Below are 20,541 nucleotides of genomic sequence, written 5' to 3' on the forward strand. Positions count from 1 at the left end.
AGGGATCTAGAACTAGAAATACCATTTGACCCAGCCATCCCATTACTGGGTATAAACCCAAAGGAGTATAAATCATGCTGCTATAAAGACACATGCACACGTATGTTTATTGCAGCAGTATTCACAATAGCAAAGACTTGGAACCAATCCAAATGTCCAACAATGATAGACTGGATTAAGAAAATGTGGCACATATACACCATGGAATACTATGCAGCCATAAAAAATGATGAGTTCATGTCCTTTGTAGGGACATGGATGAAGGTGGAAACCATCATTCTCAGCAAACTATCTCAAGGACAAAAAACCAAAAACCACATGTTCTCACTCTTAGGTGGGAATTGAACAATGAGAACACATGGACACAGGAAGGGGAACATCACACACCGGGGCCTGTTGTGGGGTGGGGGGAGGTGGGAGGGATAGCATTAGGAGTTATACCTAAGGTAAATGACGAGTTAATGGATGCAGCACACCAATATGGCACATGTATACATATGTAACTAACCTGCACATTGTGCACATGTACCCTAGAACTTAAAGTATAATAAAAATAAAAAATAAAGGCTGAAGATGAAACTGACTACTGTGAGGCCAGCTCAGATTCAAAGGCAGGGAAAATGGATTCTACGTCTTGTTTTGAGGAGCGGCATGCATGTGCGGAGAGGGAAGGAACTGATGTAAACTAGATGCATGTAAACCAGAGCATGCATTGTGAAGACTGTGACTGCACTGAGAAAACTGACTGCACTGAGAGAAGACTGCACTGAGAAGACCGTAACTGAATTGAGAACATGCGTTGAGAAGGCTGTGTCCAGGAGGCTGGCTCAAAACATCTGAAGAGTGAATGAACTGAGGATATACCGCTGGGTAAAAAAGCCTCAGAAGCATGATAACCACTTCACATATCTGAAGGGCTATTATACGGGCTGACAAGTAGAATTTATTCTCAAGTTTCCAAGGAACAAAACTATGGCCAATGGGTGAAGGCTACATGGAGATAAATTTTGTCTCTGTTTTGCCTTCTAGTAGTCAAACCTTGTAAAAAATGAACTCTCAGAGGGTTCCCCATCACTGGAAATAATCAAGCATTACCTGCATCACCACCTAAAGAAAGTTTAGAAAGGGAAATATAATGTGAGCATTTAATTATATGGCATTTTGTTCCCATTCAGTCCTAGAATGTTATGAGTAAATGAGTTAAAAATCTTTTGAGAAGCCATCATCATTGGGTGATGCTGACAGTGTTCTCGAGCTCCAGTGGTTTTGTATTAATTCTTCAAAAGAAAAACGGTTGTTTTAATTTTGTAAGTCCCACAGTTTTCATTACAAAAGAAAGAGTATAAAGGTGGGACTGGTGGCATGTGCCTGTAGTATTAGCTACTTGGGAGGCCGAGGCAGGTGAATTGTTTGAGCCCAGGAGTTTCAGTCCAGCCTGGGCAATGTAGTAAGACCCTGTCTCTGAATAAAAATAAATAAGTAAAATGGAAGATTATAAAACCAAACCTAGGATTTTGAAATTTTTTTCAGGCAGAAGAGCTCGGAAGTCAACATTTTCAGGAATCTTGTGAAATGGTCTTTTATCTACTACAAAATAAATGAAAGGATGGCAAAGTCATGCCTGCTAGATAATATAAATGGCAGAAGCATGTGGGGTGGGAGCGGTAGCTAACTAGAGAGTGCTACTGTCAAAGCGTACCAGCTGCTACTCACTTCCTGCCTCTCTTGCCTTGTGAAAAAGTGGGCATGATGCCCTAAATATGCCAATGTTTCAAAAGATGGCAGCCAAAAAAAAATAGATTGTTATGTAAAATCTTCCAATTGTAAAATGTTGGCAACTCTTCTAATTTTGTTTTGTTTTGCTTTTAAACAACACTTGAGGCAATGGAATGCAGACCACATAAAATTGCTATACAGTCTGAATTAAGCCTGCAGGCTGCTGGCTTGCCACATTTTTGCACAGAGATGTTGAGAGTTGGACGGAGGTAGTGCTGTCAGGCACTAGTTAAAGAACCTAGGATCATCGGAAAGTAGTAGGCAAAGCCAGAGCTGGAATTGGGATTTGACATAGAAGGTGGCAAAGCCTTGGATAATGTGACTAGGGAAGGACTTGGAATACCCACCCTGTCATGGACTATTTTTCCTTCATCCACATGGCACAGTGACTTGTATTCCACTGGTAGAGAAACATTCCCTAAAAACTCGTCTACAGAACTGTCACTGGGTCCTTTTCTTTCTTTCTTTCTTTCTTTTTTTTTTTTTTGAGACAGAGTCTCGCTCTGTTGCCCAGGCTGGAGTGCAGTGGCGCAATCTCGGCTCAATGCAAGCTCCGCCTCCCGGGTTCACGCCATTCTCCTGCCTCAGCCTCTCCAAGTAGCTGGGACTACAGGCGCCCACCACCACGCCTGGCTAATTTTTTTGTATTTTTAGTAGAGACGGGGTTTCACCGTGGTCTCGATCTCCTGACCTCGTGATCCGCCCGCCTCGGCCTCCCAAAGTGTTGGGATTACAAGCGTAAGCCACGGCGCCCGGCCGTCACTGGGTCCTTTTCTAAAACTAAACCCTTCTAGGAGGGTCATATAATATATAGCAGAAAGAGATAGGAGTCTGAGCATGGTAGTGCACGCCTGTGGTCCCAGCCACTCTAGAGGCTGAGGGGAGAGGATCAGTTGAGCCCAGGAGATCAAGGCTGCAGTGAGTTATGATCATGCCACTGCACTCCAACCTGAGAGACAGAGCTAGACCTGTCTAAACTTTAAAAATGAAAAAAAGGTGTAGGAAACCCTGTTTGGGGTCCTCTATTGGCTATGCCACTTTGGGTAAATCACTTAAACTCTCTAGGACTGCATTTACTTTTTTATTAAAAGAGAAACTTCTAGTATTTTCATTTTTCTCTGACCTTTTGCATATCCCCTATATCCCTAATCAGCCACTCAGTTTTCAGTCTTAGCATAGAAGCCTTCCCTGATGGGCAGAGATCCCTTCATTTGCAAGAATTTTTTTTTTTTTTTTTGAGACAGAGTCTCGCTCCATCACCCAGGTTGGAGTCCAATGGCACCATCTCGGTTCCCTGCAACCTCCACCTCCCAAGTTCAAACAATTCTCCTGCCTCAGCCTCACGAGTCATTGGGACTGCAGTCGTGCGCCACCACGCCCAGCTAATTTTTGTATTTTTAATAGATGGGGGTTTCACCATGTTGGCCAGACTGGTCTCGAACTCCTGGCCTCAAGTGATCTGCCCACCTTGGCCTCCCAAAGTGCTGGGATTACAGGCGTGAGCCACCGCACCTGGCCTACTTACAAGATTTTTTTTTACAGCATAATACTTTCCATCCTCTTGGGTAATTGTAATTAACTGACTTGTTGTAAATCCCTAGACTGGGGGCTTCCAGAAGACAGTGCCTGAATTGTCACTATTATTTTTCCAGCCAAAGATATATTCACTGTAGTTGTATTAGAATGGAGATTCCATGTCCTAAACTCCTAAATTACTAACCTCTTACTGTGAAATAATGTAAAAGAGTTTATTTGATCAGTTGTATCTATGACAAAAGAGATATGGGGTGGGATAGGATGGAAGATGAATGAGGGAAGAGAAGACTAAAAAAAGAAAAGAAAGAAGGCAAGAATGAAGACTAGGCACGGTGGCTCACGCCTGTAATCCCAGCACTTTGGGAGGCTGAGTTGGGCAGATAACTTGAGGTCAGGCCTGGCCAACATGGTGAAACCCCATCTCTACCAAAAAAAAAAAAAAAAAACAAAACAAAAACTAGCCAGGTGTGGTGGTGCACTTGTAGTCCTAGCCACTCAGGAGGCTGAGGCATGAGAATTGCTTGAATCTGGAGGCCGAGATTGCAGTGAGCTGAGATCTCGTGGCTACATTCCAGCTTGGGCAAGAGAGCGAGACTCTGTCTCAAGAAAGAAGAGAGAGAGAGAGAAACAAAGAAGATAGACCTTTACAACTTTTAATGTCTGACTCAGGCTAACACTGCTTGATCACCTTGACGTTGACCACCATGGAAAAAAAGCAGATGTGATGTGGGCAGAATTGATTTAACCAAAACAAGGGAGAGAGTGAAAAAAAAAAAAAAAAAAAGAGAGAGAGAAAAAATTCCTCCCAGGTATACCCATAGAACAGGTAGAAAAAGCACGATAGAAGTGTAGAAAGCTTAAGGAGTCCCTGGGAATTACACACGTTCCATGGGTGAACTTGTAACTAGATTTGAAGCTCCTTTTCAAGTTACTGCTGAAAGAAAACTAATGGGCCAGGAGCTACCTAAGCTATTTCAGGCAACCAGGCAAATGTTAGCTGAGCAAGAAATCCTAGCGATTATCTAGGCAAACCCCTTACTTTACAGATGGAGAAACTGAAGTCTGTTGAGTGTAGTGACTTGGAGTGCCTTCAGCTTTCTCAGGGGCAGGGATCTATATGCAAGCTGATGTTTGCTCCATGAACTGTGTCTAAAAGATTATAGGCATTTTTAGAAGAAAAATCGGGTAATGATGATTATACTCATGCTCCCTCTCAGAAACTCTCCTGTGGCCGTGCCTTGGTAGCATCTTTCCAAGAAGATCCTTCTGACGCTTACTTTCTCAACACTTTTGCAGACATCTAGAAGATCCATTTGAACAGTATAGAATCAAGCAGGATATGTGATGAGAATAAAGCAGGTCAAGACAAACACAAGGGCATCTCGCCTTCCAGGAAAGATCTGCTGGGCTTGGTGTAGGACTTAGGGAAATGACTTTTATTTTTATAAGAATAAAATAGGCCGGCTTGATGGCTCACACCTGTAATCCCTGCACTTTGGGAGGCTGAGACGGGTGGATCACCTGAGGTCAGGAGTTCGAAACCAGCCTGGCCAACATGGTGAAACCCCATCTCTACTAAAAATACAAAACTTAGCCAGGCATAGTGGCTTGTGCCTGTAATCCCAGCTACTTGGGAGGCTGAGGCAGGAGAATTGCTTGAAATGGGAGGTGGAGGTTGCAGTGAGCCGAGATCACCCCACTGCACTCCAGCCTGGATGACAAGAGTGAAACTCTATCTCACACACACAAAAAAAGAATAAAATAAAATATTGGAACAGATGAAAACTAGAGAGCTCGGAACCATTTCAGATCTGTGCAGCAGACCAGATGATGTAACCTATTTGAACCATATATTGACATTTTTTTCCAAATGTGATTTTTTATGTTGGTTCATTGTATTTTCTAGATCCAGACTATATCTGTGATAAATATTAGTGGCACCTCCATGTTGGGAATTTTTCGTTTTAAGGGACAGAAGTGATGGATGTGTGTCAAGTGTGTGAAATGCTACAGAAACCACACGTGTTGGCGATGGAGGAGAGAGTGGGTAACAGGGTTAGACCAGATGGTAGGAAAGGACACTTTCTGAATTCTTAATTTCCAGCTCAGTCACTCCCCCTTCTTTTTAGGAGCGGTACTGGAGGAGCCAGACACCCTACACCTCGTCAGCTACACCCCAAGGAAGGACACTGTAACTGGCTATACATTTTGAATTGCTACATATACATGTGAATGTTTAGAGATACATAATTTAAAGCTACAGGTATCTACAGGTTCCATATTCTCAACTGTGGTTCAAAAATATTCGGAAAAAAAAAACAAAAAAAATACAATGAAAATGACACAGATTTTAAAAACAATACAGTATAACAACTATTTACATACCATTCACATTATATTAGGTATTGTGAGTGATCTAGAGTTGATTTAAAGTATACGGGAGGGTATGCTTAGGTTATACACAAATTCTATACCATTGTGTATCCAGGAATTGAGTATCCACAGATTTTGGTATTTTAGGGAGGTCCTGAAGCCACTTCCCTGAATTACCAAGGTACCAATGAACAACTCTCTCTCCTTCTCTGCGTGTGTGTGTGTGTGGTACCTCCTGTGATATCTCACCTCCCATGATATCTCAGGAAACTCTCCCTAGTGTCACTTTTAGGGTGAGATTAGAGGCTGAATAAAAAGTGGATCTGATTGCAACGGAAGAGTTGACCTTTGCTAGAGAATTTGACCCGTTAAATATGGCTATTGTTTATCTCAGACTGACCCTTTCCAAAATTAAGTTTTCCTCCCAAATACTGAAGGTGTTGGGGTGTGGGTTTATTTTCCCTTCTTCACTAAGTTGTCAGAATTCTGTAGATCTCAGCTTGGGTAGACAGTCTAAACAAGAAGCTGACTTTAGAAAGTTTAAGGCCCCAAATATTTTGTCAACACAAATCCTTAAGCTACCTTATGACATTAGAGCTAAAAGGAGAGCATCTGGTTTTAGTATCACAAATTAAACTACCTACAGGGCCAGGCAGATAACATAAATGAGTTATGTTCAGTCCGTTCAGAAACTACTACTAATACATATACTAAGCACTGTTCCAATTCATCTTAACTTTTTATTTTATTTTATTTTATTTTATTTTGAGACAGAGTCTCCCTCTGTCATGCAGGGTGGAGTGTAGTGGTACAATCTTGGCTCGCTGCAACCTCCGCCTCCTGGGTTCAAGCAGTTCTCCTGCCTCAGCCTCCCAAGTAGCTGAGACTACAGGCGCCCACCACCACGACTGGCTAATTTTTGTATTTTTAGTAGAGATGGGGTTTCACCATGTTGGCCAGGCTGGTCTTGAACTCCTGACCTCAGGTGACCCACCTGCCTCAGCCTCCCAAAGTGCTAGGATTACAGGCATGAGCCACCATGCCTGGCGTCATCTTAACTTTATAATAACCATGAAGATAGGTACAGTTATTATCCCTAGTTTTACAGATGAAGAGCTATGGCACAGAGCTAAGCAACTTGCCTTTCACACAGCTGGTATGCTGAAGACCTGGGATCTGAATACAGCAGTATGGATCCTGAGTTCTACATTTAGCCACTTGGTTCTTCTGCCTACCAGCAATAAATAAATAGAGTAAGTGATAACAAAGTACTACAGAGAAAAATAGGCCAGAGTGAGGGGAATAGAGAAAGCCATGGAGTGGACAGGAGAAATTTATTATTTTATATAAAGGCCAAGGAAAGCCACTTTTAAGTGGTGACATTTCAGTTGGGCCTTGGCAGCTCTCTGGGAATGTCCCAAGTACTGCAAAAAAGGAAGTGCAAAGGTCCGGAGGTAGGCATGTGACAGTGTAGCAACATTGGAAGTGTTGGGACTATCACCAACTGCAGAGTTTGTGATTGTTCAGAATGAGACTTCTCAACTCCAGCCAGTTGTTGTCAGACAGGAATATAGACCACTGGCTTAGTCTGTTTTATTCTGGATCGCACTTTTGTAGAGTCTTACTCAGGAACAGAATACCTGAGACTGGGCAATTAATATGAACAGAAGTTTATTGACACCCAGTGCTGGGAGGGAGAGGGAGGAAGAAGGGAGACGGGAGGGGGATAGAGAGCTGACTCGCCCTTTTATAACAGTACTAATTCCATCTGTGAGGGTGAGCCTAATCACCTCATGGCCTAATTATCTCTTAAAGGATCACCTGTTAATACTGTTAAAATGGCAAATTTCAACATGAGTTTTGGAGAGGACAAGCATCCGAAGCATAGCAACCAGTGTGGCCATATCTTCCAGTTTTTCAGTAGAACCCACAAATTTTTAATGTATAATTTCTTGGTTTTTAAATGTTCACATCTAACTCAAAAAAAAAAATAGCACTATGACAGCCAAACAAATAATATATGCAGACTGGTTATGACCCGTGGGCCACTAGTTTTTTACTGTCTAATTCCCTTGGTTTGTGTTCCTGAAGACAGATGCCAGAGAGTGAAAGCAATTTGCCCAGCGCCCTACAGGTGGTAGCCAAGCTAGTCTTAGTTAAAAATCCAGGCTCTGAGGCCGGGCATGGTGGCTCACACCTGTAATCCCAGCACTTTGGGAGGCCAAGGTGGGTGGATCACCTGAGGTCAGAAGTTTGAGACCGGCCTGACCAACATGGTGAAACCCCATCTCTGCTAAAAATATAAAATTAGCAGGGCATGGTGGCACATGCCTGTAATGTTAGCTACTTGGGAGGCTGAGTCAGAAGAATCGCTTGAACTCGGGAGGCGGAGGTTGTAGTGAGCTGAGGTCACACCATCGCACTCTAGCCTGGGCAATAAGAGTGAAACTCCATCTCAGAAAAAAAAAAAAATCCAGGCTCTGGAACCAGACTGCCTAGGTTAGAATGCAGGATCCACCACTTACCAGTCATGAGACCGGGCAATTGCTTAACATCTCCACATCTCAAGTTCTCATCTTTGAAATCAGAATCATAACATTGCCTTCCTTAAGAGGTTATCCACATTTTGAACAAGCTTGTCCAGCCCACAGCCCACAGGCTGCATGTGGCCCAGGATGGCTTTGAATGTGGCCCAACACAAATGCGTAAACTTTCTTAAAACATTGTAAGATTTTTTTTGCAATTTTTTAAAAGTTCATCAGCTATCATTAGTGTTAGTGTATTTTATGTGTGGCCCAAGACAATTTTTCTTCTTCCAGTGTGGTCCAGGGAAACCAAAAGATTGGACACCCCGATTTAGAACACAGCGTTCAGACATTAAATAGTGGAAGTAGTCTATGATATTTGCTGCTATTATCATTATTCCCACAAATCCATTCTTTCCCCTTGTCTTCCACCCTGGATTATATCAAATGCAAGCACAGCCTTCAAGTCAATCAGCTCAAGCAAGTGTTTGGTGTAAATAAAGGCTTTACAGGACTTTATTTGGGTTCTGCTGCAGTCCCTAATATTGCAAGACTGATAAGCAGTGCTGATAAAAGTGCTGCTTTTCCCTGAAAGTGTTTCTTTTGGATTCATATTTGAAACAAGTTGAATCCTCTGAGCTCTTGCAAGGACCAGAGGTAAATCAAAGCAGCAATTTATTCCTCAAAGCCAGATGTGACCTTGCATCCGATCAGCCAGCCCATTCTCCTGGAGGGCTGTGATGAAAAGCTTTCACACTCCTGAATGTGCCTGAGGATTTATTTGTGCCTAATCATTAGCAAGGGGATGCTGGGTCTGATACAACTGATGCTGCGGAGAAGAAGGGGACGCTTATGAATCTTTCTACCTTAAGGAAATTGTGTTTTCCACCTTGTATTAGAGAGATATAAATTAAGGTGATGAAATGCCAGGGAACAGATGGTTGCTAAACCATTCTAAGGGAATTTTATGAATTTCACTTGTGTCTGGTTTTGTCTTGAGACACAAGAGTGACCTTATGTCTGTAGCCTCAGCAGATCAGAATTTATAAGGGATCTTAGGGAAGGATGAGCTAATCTCGTGCTTCTCAACGCATGATCCCTGGACCATCAGCACTGGTATTAGCTGGGAACTTGTCAGACATGCAGATTTTCAGTCCCATCCCAGAACTAATCACAAACTCCAGGAATGGGGCCCAGCAATTTGTGTTCGAACAAGTTCTCCAGGTGATTCTGATCATGCTTGAATTTGAGAAGTACTCATCTAATTCATCTAATCATGTTGCCTATCCCATATTAACATCTCCTGATGATCTTTTAAAAAACAACTACAGCCTGGATCCCACCTCTGTGCAGTCTTAGGCAGGCTAGAGTGGAACTGGAGCGGGGTTTCTGATCTCCTCACAGTCAACACTTTGAACTAGAGAGTTCTTTGTTGCGGGGCTGCTCTGTGCATTGTAGACTGTTCAGCAGCATCCCTGGTCTCTCTATCCACTACAGCAGGAGGACATGTTTTCACAAACATGTCTGCAGACATCGCCAGATACCTCCCTGTGAGGCAAAATTGCTCCCCTGCCCCTCCCACCCTGTTGAAAACCGCTGAGCTACAGCGTAAGTATTTTACAAGCACCCCAGTGGTTCTAACATGTAGCCAGGACTGAAAACCACTGACCTCATCCAACACTATCTTTTTAATTGTCAGGGGAAACTGCAGAGAATGAGCTTTAGTGGTTCTATAGGTAAAAGCACACTTTCCCAGACCTGTATATTTTGTTCCTGATTGGAGTAAATGCCAATCACAGCAGGCAATCCCAGGTAGGTGAATGCGTTTTTAGGAGGCTAGTTGGCCACCTCATGAAATGAATCCACCTCCAAACTCAGAACCCATGGGGGGCCCAAGATGAAAACAGGACTGTTGCAAGCTGCAGATATGTCCAGGGTGACAATGGTTGCCTCTTTGCTACCTAGCCCCATAAAGTGGGGTTCCAGAGGAAAGGAATGGGAGGTTACTACTCTTGCCTTTCAGATACGTTCTCCCTGTGCTGAAATGTCCTGTCTCTAAGAGTCGTGATCATAACTTATTGTGCCTGGCTTGTGCTCTAACCTTTGCTATGTATGTTCTCTGATCATCTTTAAGCCTTCAGAGATACTATTTCTTACATGCTTCCTCTAAGCTAGGCCCTCACCAGATTGAAACCTTGTGCAATCTTTTTTATTTTTTTTTAATTTTATTTTTTTGAGACAGTCTTGCCCTGTCGCCCAGGCTGGAGTGCAGTGGCTTGATCTCGGCTCGCTGCAACCTCCGCCTCCCAGGTGCAAGCAATTCTCCTGCCTCAGCCTCCGGAGTAGCTGGGATTACTGGTGTGTGCCACCATGTCTGGCTAATTTTTGTATTTTTTGTACAGACAGGGTTTCGCCATGTTGGCCAGGCTGGTCTCGAACTCCTGGCCTCAAGTGAGTCACCTACCTTGGCCTCCCAAAATGCTGAGACTATAGGCATGGGCCACTGCACCCAGCCTCCTTGTGCAATCTTGAAAACACACTCCAGAAGAGTGGGTATTATTGTCCCCATTTTACAGATGACTGAAGTGAGGCTCAGAAAGGGTAAAGTGGCCTGTGATCCCACAGTGGCCAGGTTTATTCTGATGCCAAAGCCCCGATGTGTAACTGAGCACTGTACATCCTTAAGGAGCTACTCATATTTTCCGTTTTCCCAGGTATGTCATCTGAGCCTCCGAGAGGCTAGACAGTAGGTAGAATCATGTTGCTGACGCCCCTGTTATAATATCCTTTCAGCTCTTTCCTGGGAATAAAATGGTAGCTGCAGTCATGGCCCTCACCACAAATGAGCCTTCCAAATGCAAGTGGGCAGCCAGACAACCTCTACATCCCTGCATTTTGCTCGTGCCCAGAGGTGAAAACAAATGAATGCTCCATATTTGGGGCCTTTGTGAAGACGGCAGGTGACACCTGTTCTTTCTGTATTGGCAGGTCTTGTACAGATGGAACAGACAAAGCAGCACATCTGTCATTGAAACAAATAAAACATCAGTGGAACTTTCTTTGCCTTTCGATGAAGATTATATAATAGAAATTAAGCCATTCAGCGACGGAGGAGATGGCAGCAGCAGTGAACAAATTCGAATTCCAAAGATATCAAGTGAGAATGCCTTTTTTTCTCCCTTTTCTCCTGCCTGTCTTATCAGCCTTCCAGATGAGTCAGGGCTTGAAAGACATTCAGCCTGCAAAAGAAGACTTAAAATAAAAATGGAGAACACTACCCCTCTTCTCCAGATGTTTGCTGGCCATAGGCAGTTTCATGCAAAAATCAGTTTGCCCGTGTTGACTGATCTACTCAGTTGCTAATCAAAAATTAGATTAAAGCAGACCCGAATCAGTCACTAAGGTTTTTCCGTGTCAACCTGTGTAGTTTGCATTGCATCTATTGTAGCCCCAGAATTACAGTTTCCGAAAGTTAAAAGCATGACTCAGTCAGAAGGAACAAGGAAAAGCATTGTTAAGTATGCCGTAGCAGTTTTTCTCCAGTGAAACAGTGTATGCAGTTCAATGTCTTGGAAATATTTTGAATTTACTGTTTATTTTGAATGGGTATATGTAACATGTGCATCAATGTGTATGTCTCTCTATAGTCAAGATTATCTTACTTTCAAATGTTGTTGAATAGCATGTGAGAATAGCATATTCTTTTTGAGCAAATACATTCAATTCTGTTTTTACAAATACCATGTTTGTAAGTATCTTAACAGCATATTATTTTTTGTTGTGTGTGATCTCATTTATTTAAAGAAAAAAAACCAAAATAGCCAAATCCATGGAGACAGAAGTGAGGCTAGTGATTGGCAGTGGCTGGTCAGTGGGGAATGGAGGTTTAGGTACTGGGTCTTCACTTGGGGTGACAAGTTATGGAGCTTGAGAGTGGTGCCCGTTGCACAACATTGGAGTATACTTAGTGCCACTGGTTTGTACATTTTAAATGAGTTAAAATGCTAATTTTGTTATGTGTATTTTACAGCAATAAAAAAAAAGACTGCGGTTAGATATCTAAGTGTAGATTTTCACAGGCTTTCAGATTTCAGTCGAGATTGGGGAGCAGTGAAGGCTGGAGATCTAAATATTCAAGACATTGGTAAAAAGATGATATTTTAAATTACGGACAAAATCCTCACCACCATCCTGACTTTTAGCCATGTGACATCCCTCTGCTAAGGGGTGATATGCCAGTGTTTCTGGATGGAGTTTATATTTACTGCATCTTTTTTGCATACAAACACAAAAGGCATTTTTGTCTTAAAAGTGGGGACAATTGGATTCTACACTTTACCAAACAAAGCCTCTAACTTCTGTCAAAAGGGAGCCAGATTTTTGGTGAGATATGGAAGTAATCTCTAGGCCATGAAAATACAAGATTAGGGTTTATTCATCTCGCTTCATTAAAAATCTGACTTTATATTTCATACTTTCTTATCATTGCAGGGATTGGTATTTTTAGGTAGATTGATGATTGCTGGTTTTATTCATTACAAAAACATATATTAAGCAATTATATTGGTGTAATTATTAGATAACAAGGAAGTGACTGTGAGCCAATCATGATCTATTTCAAGAGATTTTTCATTATGTTGGTCAAAGAGACCTTACGAGATTGAAGAACCCCCGAATGACAGTTGATAGCTTCTTACTATGAAAAATGTAAGACCCATAAGAAAAAGGATTGAGGCTATATTTTGTTTGCAGAAAAGGGGTAGATGTAGACAGACATGGGTTTGAACCCCAATTTAGCCATTTACTAGCTGGGTGATCTTAGATAAGTTACTTTATTTCTCTGGGCACAAATTACCGCCATCTGTTAAGTGAGGTAATAATAATACCTGGCCTTCATCCAGTTTTTGCAAGATTTAAGTGTCATATTCATCTGTGCCCAGCACAAAGATAGAGTTCAAAAGGGAATAGCAATTTTCATTTTGTTGCATCATCGACGTAGCATGGTGTTTATCAGTATTGTTACTAGTAATATTAAAGTTTCTTCTCACATTAGGTGGGAACATCCTTATTTTACAAATGCTTTGACAGAGGTACAGGGCTGTCCTATACCCTACTCCCAGGTTCATAGCTTGGTAGTCATAGAACTGATGTTTAAAAGCCATTAAGACCTTGATCATCATTTCCAGTAGAATCCATGCAGTTCTGCTGTTTCAAAAAGCCCCGTGGCCCCTCTTCCCTTTGAAACCAGGATGGGGCTGTTTTGAGTGAATTTGTTCTCTCTTTTCAGATGCCTACGCGAGAGGATCTGGGGCTTCCACTTCGAATGCATGTACGCTGTCAGCCATCAGTACAATAATGATTTCCCTCACAGCTAGGTCCAGTTTATGACAAAAGTTATCTAAAGGACTTGCTGTTTATAATATAAGCAACATTTAGCTAGTTGTTTTGAAGACACCCAGTACTAAGTAATATTGTTGTTCAAGTACATCTTATTACTGGAATAAAAATGTTTTTTGCTTCTTTAGGAATGGCATTATACAGTACTTCCTCAAAGCAAATCTAGCTTTGTCTGAAGTTTCTTTGGAAACTCTGCAATGCACTGAAGACATCTGTAATATGATGTTACCAAAGCAGTTTACATATGTCCTTATATGCATATTTTTTATTATATATTTAGTGTTTTATAGAATTTTTTAAAGTTAACATATAATGTAGATATTAATTTTTTCCTCGGCTATAAAATGCTATGGGCAACACAATCGTGCAATTATAATTTGAAAATATTTCCTTTAAAGAGTTCGAAACTCATCTTGGTAAATAAATTGCAAATTACTTGTACAGTTTTACAAGGATCTCATGGCAGAACAGCTGAAGACTTGGTCTATAACTCAAGGCTGTTGTATGCAAACTATTCTTCTAGTGGTTAATGCATTGAATCAAGTCCTTTTGACATGTACAATATGTTTTCCCATGCCGTTGTGAATTTTGTTGTTCAACACAACTTGAGATGGTTTCAGGAATGGCTGCAATCTCAAAAGCTAAATTTACTGCCCAAGAGGCACCTTGTGCAATATTCCCATCCCTGAATTTAGCATTGTACAGTACGATTTTCTTTTCACTCAACTAAGTTAGCATTGTCTTTGTAGTAGCATTATCTTAGACATTAAATTTGAAGTAACATATATCCTTTAGTAACATAGACCAAAAGTTACTATAGTCAACCAAGTCTTTCAAAGGATAAAAGATAATTTTATTATCTTTAACTGTATCTATTTTGAATGTAAATTTAAAAAAAAATAATTCTCTGTCAATGGATTCGTAATTTCTTTACAAAATTTCTTATATATAATATGTGTATCTCTGTAATAATAGAGACCTTCTTTTGAATCAAAATTACATATGGAGTTTGGAAGATTTCTCCTATTTCAACAAATAGTTGCTGCAAGAATTTTCAATATGACTCTATAAAAGATCTTTGGTACAATTGTATGGTTTCTTGATAATTCTGTTTTGCAATAGGTAGCCTAGTTGCTTTATGTGCTTTACCTTCTAAGTTTTAAAATCACACATTGGAAAATGACAATATCAACAAAACTGTATTCTTCTGAAAAGAACTATTTGTTACAATGGGGAAGGTTTTGTAAGCAAACCCTAGTGGAACAGTGACAAAAAAGGCAATGAAATTTTCTATAAACATTTTCTCATGTAAACATGCTGCCACCTGTTCTTCTTTCTCAGAGCACTCAAATTTGCTGTAATTTGTCATTTTTGCTTACAAATAATAAAACTTTTCAACCTTCTAGTTATATTTATCCAATAAGTCATAATCAGGATTCCATTTGTGTAAAACTAGGGTGGTAACCGGAAAAAAAATATTGTCGGTATTTCAAGCTGTGTTCCTTTCTTAGTTTGATATGGTTACTTCTATGTTAAAATAAAATTTAAAATCACATGCCAAAAAAATCAACAAAATAATAAAATGAATGAAAAAAAAATGACACCCAGGGAGTTCCCCACCCCAGTGTAAATGATATTTACCAGTGGTCTAGCATATGTAATCTTTTTTAAAGGTATTGTTAATAAATATTCTGTCATTTGTAAAGATACTTGTCTTTTGGGAGCATTTTTCCTGCCTGCCTGTCAGGGAATTTGTTAGCTTACCTTTGTGCTAGTTATAATTTGGGATCATAGAGGGACTCAAAAGTCGCTACCCAAATCTAGATGACCCAGAGCTTTTCCTTTGGAATTGATAACCCTGAAGCACCATTTGAAATCCTCTTCGGAAGTAGAGAGGGTCCTAATCCGCAAGTAAATGTCCTGAAGATGAGACTTGAATATTTTCTCTTGATTAGCTAAGTCTTTTGTATGTTTACTATAAGTAAATCTGTTGTTTCCCTCACCGCCCCATTGCTAAAAGGATAAGTTCTAAGCTTGAGCATTTAAGGCTCTTTTTTTGGGGGGGGGGGGCGGAGTCTCGCTCTGTCACCCAGGCCGTAGTGCAATGTTGCGACCTCAGCTCACTGCAACCTCCGCCTCCCAGGTTCAAGCAATTCTCCTGCCTCAGCCTCCTGAGTAGCTAGGATTACAGGCGCCCACCACTACACCAGGCTACTTTTTGTATTTTTAGTAGAGATGAGGTTTCACCATGTTAGTCAGGCTGGTCTCAAACTCCTGACCTCAGGTGATCCGCCCACCTCGGCCTCCCTAAGTGCTGGGATTACAGGCGTGAGCCACCACACCTGGCCCTTAAGGCCCTTTTTAATCCAAAACAATTTAACTGTGTATCCAGCCACACTAAGCCCTCCCTGACCCCTGAACACTGCTTGCTTTTGGTCTCACCTCTGTGCCTTTGGTCTTATGGCTGCCCCTTCCTGAAATGCCCTCTCCACCCTTCTCTCCCATTCAGATCCCAGCTGTCCTAGGGTAGCTCCAGCCCCAGTTTGTCTGCAAAGACTTCCCATGCTTCAGTCCTTTATGACATTCTTCCTTGGAATTAGCTGCAACCCCTATCAATGCCGCTCATTTAGTAATTAATCAGATACTACTTTTGGAAATCTCTTGTACTGTTATCTTGCATTTTAATTTAACTCCTGTATTGTTACTTACTTTTTCTTGTATGTATGCCTTGTCTTCCCAACTAGATTGTAAGCTCCTTGAGGGCAGGGACTTTGGTCTTATCTTCCATGTACTCTCCATAATGCCTAGCACAGTGCCTTGCAATAAATACTCACTGATTAATTGAATGAAGGGGTCTTTGAAGTAGCATTTTGCATCAGTTGCCTGCCTGTGTGCCATAGCAAACCAACCAGGGAAGACTGTGTCATTACTTTCATGATGTGCTGAAAAGCGTTAAAAGGCCTGGCTTCTAACTTTGTACCTGGAAGGAGTCTTTGACCAATTGGCTTCATCATTGGGTAAATGAGGTCCTGGATTAGTTGAGTCTAACTGAATTGAAGATGTTTTAGAAAGTGCCCCATGAGCCCCTCCACCCAAACTTGTCTCATTTGTTGGCTTTCATGGTTACCTCAGGTACAGTCCACTGGTCGTAAGCAAAGAAACAACCCTGGGTAACTTGAGCAAACAAAAAGTAAGGAATTACAATGACACAGGTCACATCACATGAGCCAAGGAAACACTGAAGGAGCAAGTCTTGAGGAGAATAAGAACCAGGCCACTCTGTGGGTCCAGACAGTGGGAACTTTGGAAAGTCTTTTTGGGGTGCTGTTGTGGGGATGAATCAGCTTTTCCAATTTTGACGCCATTATGCTCAATATTCAGATTCCTGGGAAAGTGATCAGTTCCATTTGAGTTCCACAGCCAGAGTAACTTGATCAGACTAAGCCTGTACTCATAGGGGAGGGATAGTTAAAGGAAAATTAAGATGCTGTTTTCCAAAGGTAAGAGAAGAAATGCCGGGTTGGTATAAGTAACAGATTTTCTATGCTTAGCCAGCCAATATTTGGGCTTAGCCCAAATAATACACTTGAGTGGAATGACTACATTGCTGCTTGAGATTTTTTTCTGAAGGAGGAGCACTAGGAAAATTTCCTTTGCTTGTTTAACCTTTCAGAGTGCTTACTCTTACCCTCTTTTGTGTGTGTGTAGTCCACTTGTGATTTAACTGTATGAAAGGAAATACTATTGTGCAAGATATTTGGATTCTCTCAGTGCACCTACTTTCTATGGAGCCCACACATGCTACATACAAAGCAGCACCTTTCCATGGGCACAGAAGACATGGATGATAAGCTTCACTTCTCAGGTAAGTTCTGAATTCTTCCAGCCTGTGAGGTAGGAGGTGCGTAGCCTTTGATATTAAGGTAGAATGATTGTGTTATTCCCACCATCAAAATTGTGGTTGTTTATATCCAGGAGGCAATGTTAAATCCTGAATAACCTTTTCCCAGTCTCTTCCACCACCTTGCCTCACTACAAATAAAGAATGTTGAGTTATAAAAAGTATACAAATAGCACATAATTAGCAACAAAAATGTCATGCAGTTTTTAGAGTAATCTAATGTAATCAACCAACAGGTGATTTTTTTCACTACATTGGATTATCGATGCTACTGTTCTCCTCCATTAATACTTATAATCAAGAAGTGACTGTTATTTTCCTGTTGTTACAATTAGCAAAATGTTCTGGCTAAAAACGTTATGTGGCCAACCATAGTGATTTGAAAGGCAAGCCTTTAAAATCAAGGACTTATATTCAATCTGTGGACATACCCCAGATTTTTCCATTACAAAATGCCAGACACTGAGGCCTTACAAAGGCAGCCTAAAGACTAAAGATGTGGATCCTGGAGTTTGACTGCCTGGGGTGCATTGTAATGATTTGCTACTTATTAGGGAGGATAAAGTTTGTAAAGCTGTAAATGCATGGCTCTCCAAACAGCGAAGATTTTATCATCTGTTATTGTTCTTTCTCTCAAGGGACTTTACCAGAACCACAGATGTATGATGTGAATGCTTCTTATCACCAAAATGAGTGGAACTCAGCTGGCACATCCATTATCACCTTTTATTTAAATATGATCACTTCTTAATATAAATTTTAATATTTGATAATTTTAATCATACAATCAACTAATTCAAACTTAGGCAGTAGGGTTCCCATTCAGATGCCAGGTTTTGCACAAAGCCTCCCTCAGCTTCCCCATCTGAAATTGACCTCACGTTTCTCTGACCTCCAGGGGATGGGGTCAGTACCCACTCATGTGAGTCATCTCTTTGTACCTGGTATTTAAATCATTTTTGTTGGTGTCTTCCCCCTTATAGTAGACACACAGCACCTCAGCGTTGGCATCTGGGTGTGGTTCTTCATTGTGCTCCCAGGCACCAGGCCTGTGTCACCCCCATCTCAGACCTAGAGGGAGGAGAATATCTGTCCCCATTTCCTGTGATTTCCTCAGGCCCCCTGCCAGAGTGTGATTACTAAATGCAAGTCAGGCTGCCCATTCTGCAAAGAGGCCCCTTTTCCCCTTGTGCTAAATGGGCCAGGCAGATTAAATGTTCCAGCTCTGCAACTCAACTGTAAACTACAATACTCAACAGAGATCACAGTTTAAACAAAATTGGCCTCTATCCTTTATCACCAGCAGTTATGGGCTGTGGTAGATTAGCAGAGCTCTAATGATATAGATCACATAGAAAGCTTTTTTTAAAAAAGGTCAACCATATTATCGATCCGAAAGTCTGGAAATGGAAGGCTGAGCTACTTAAATATAGATGTGACTACATGTGATATCCCCATTCTCTGTAAACTGGGTTTTTGCCACATATCTTTATTGTTATGAATAACACAAACTATACCAGGAAATATATATGTCCTAGGACTTTAACAAATAGTAATATCTTTAATTTGTTTTTCTAGTTTTCAAAGTGCTTTTCACACTAATAAGGGGAGGACACAGGTTTTTATTCCTTTTTTATTTATGAAATGGAAGCAAAGAGGTTATATAAGAAGCCCAAAGTAACATAGACAATTAGAAAGTCAGGGCTGGGCATGGTGGCTCACACCTGTAATCCCAGCACTTTGGGAGGCTGAGGTGGGATCAAAAGGTCAACAGTTCGAGACCAGCCTGGCCAACATGGTGAAACCCAGTTTCTACTAAAAATAGAAAAATCAGCTGGGCATGGTGGCACGTGCTTGTAGTCCCAGTTACCCAGGAGGCTGAGGCAGGAGGATCACTTGAACCTGGGAGGCAGACGTTGTAGTGAGCTGAGATTGCCCTACTGCACTCTAGCCTGGGCAACAGAGTGAGACTCCTCCGTCTCAAAAAAAAAAAAAAAAAGGACTAGAGTTTAGAACATAAACTCGTTAGTGCATTTCATACACCTAGAAATAAGTACTTAGAAAAAGGACAGGACGGAGTAAGGAACTAGACTCTGAAGTTCAACTAGAGAACATTCTAGGACAAGTAGATAGGCCAGAGGAAATGGTGGGGTAGAAGGGTGAGATGTCTGAGGTTCAGATGCTGGAGGTGGAGAAGTTCTGAGTGCTGGCCAGGCCCAGGGCACAGCCATCTGGAGGAATGGGCTAGGATAGGTCCCTGGAGAGGGTTTTAGTTATTCAGCGAGGGACTATTGGCAGCCCTCTCTGTACCAGGCACTATGTTGGGCATAGAAGAATGATGTGGCATTCAGATGTGTGTGAGGAAGCCAAGGCATCAGTAACAGTACTTTGTCACAATACAGGGAAATGCAATGATAATAATAATAGTAAACAGTGATTATGCTTATAATATGTGCCAGACTCAGTGCAAATCAACCTACTGATTTAGTTACCATTTATTATTCCTATTTTATACACAGAGGATTGAGGTTGACAGATTCACATTTGTCCCTGATCACACCGTTGATCAGAGAGGCCAGGAATTGAAATGCTGGTGGCTTGGGTTTAGGGCCCTACTGCAAAACATTAGATGTCTCTATCTGTAAATAGATGACACATAAACAATAAGGGAGATAGATAGATAAATAGACAGATAGATACGGTTCCCGTATGGCAACAAGAAGGAAAGGCAGTCATGAGCTTCAGGCTCAGGTGGGATGATTTCTCTGCTCTAAAGTGGCCCAGCTTCTCTGCTTCTCTTTCCTTGACCGCAAATGTTTTTTGCATGTTCGTTATCCTTGACTTCAGGTGTCTTAGAGCTGTTTCTTTAAACTCCGGCTACCTTGCAAGATCAGGATTACCCGATAAAATAGGAGAGGACCCATTAAACTTGCATTTCAGATTTTAAAAAAAAAAGTTATGCTTCTTTAGTAGAAGTATCTCCCATGTGATATTTATTTGAAATTCAACTTTAACTGAGCCTCTTATTTTTAT

The 20,541-nt window shown here is 41.3% G+C and overlaps 1 protein-coding gene across 5 annotated transcripts in view; it reads left to right on the top strand.

Moving 5' to 3' along the window:
• Positions 1-13,734, top strand: part of CNTN4 (contactin 4) — a 991,759-nt gene extending 978,025 nt beyond the window's left edge. For all 5 annotated transcript variants that reach the window (XM_032149528.2, XM_058437175.1, XM_032149525.2 and 2 more), the window contains 2 exons: positions 11,199-11,367; positions 13,498-13,734. In XM_032149528.2, the coding sequence (XP_032005419.1) occupies positions 11,199-11,367; positions 13,498-13,598 (270 nt within the window). In that variant the 3' untranslated portion in view covers positions 13,599-13,734. The remainder of the gene's footprint in view (positions 1-11,198; positions 11,368-13,497) is intronic.
• The last annotated feature ends 6,807 nt before the right edge of the window (positions 13,735-20,541 follow it).

This window comes from Hylobates moloch, unplaced genomic scaffold (genome assembly GCF_009828535.3).
Source record: "Hylobates moloch isolate HMO894 unplaced genomic scaffold, HMol_V3 SCAFFOLD_4, whole genome shotgun sequence".
Lineage (NCBI taxonomy): Eukaryota > Metazoa > Chordata > Mammalia > Primates > Hylobatidae > Hylobates > Hylobates moloch.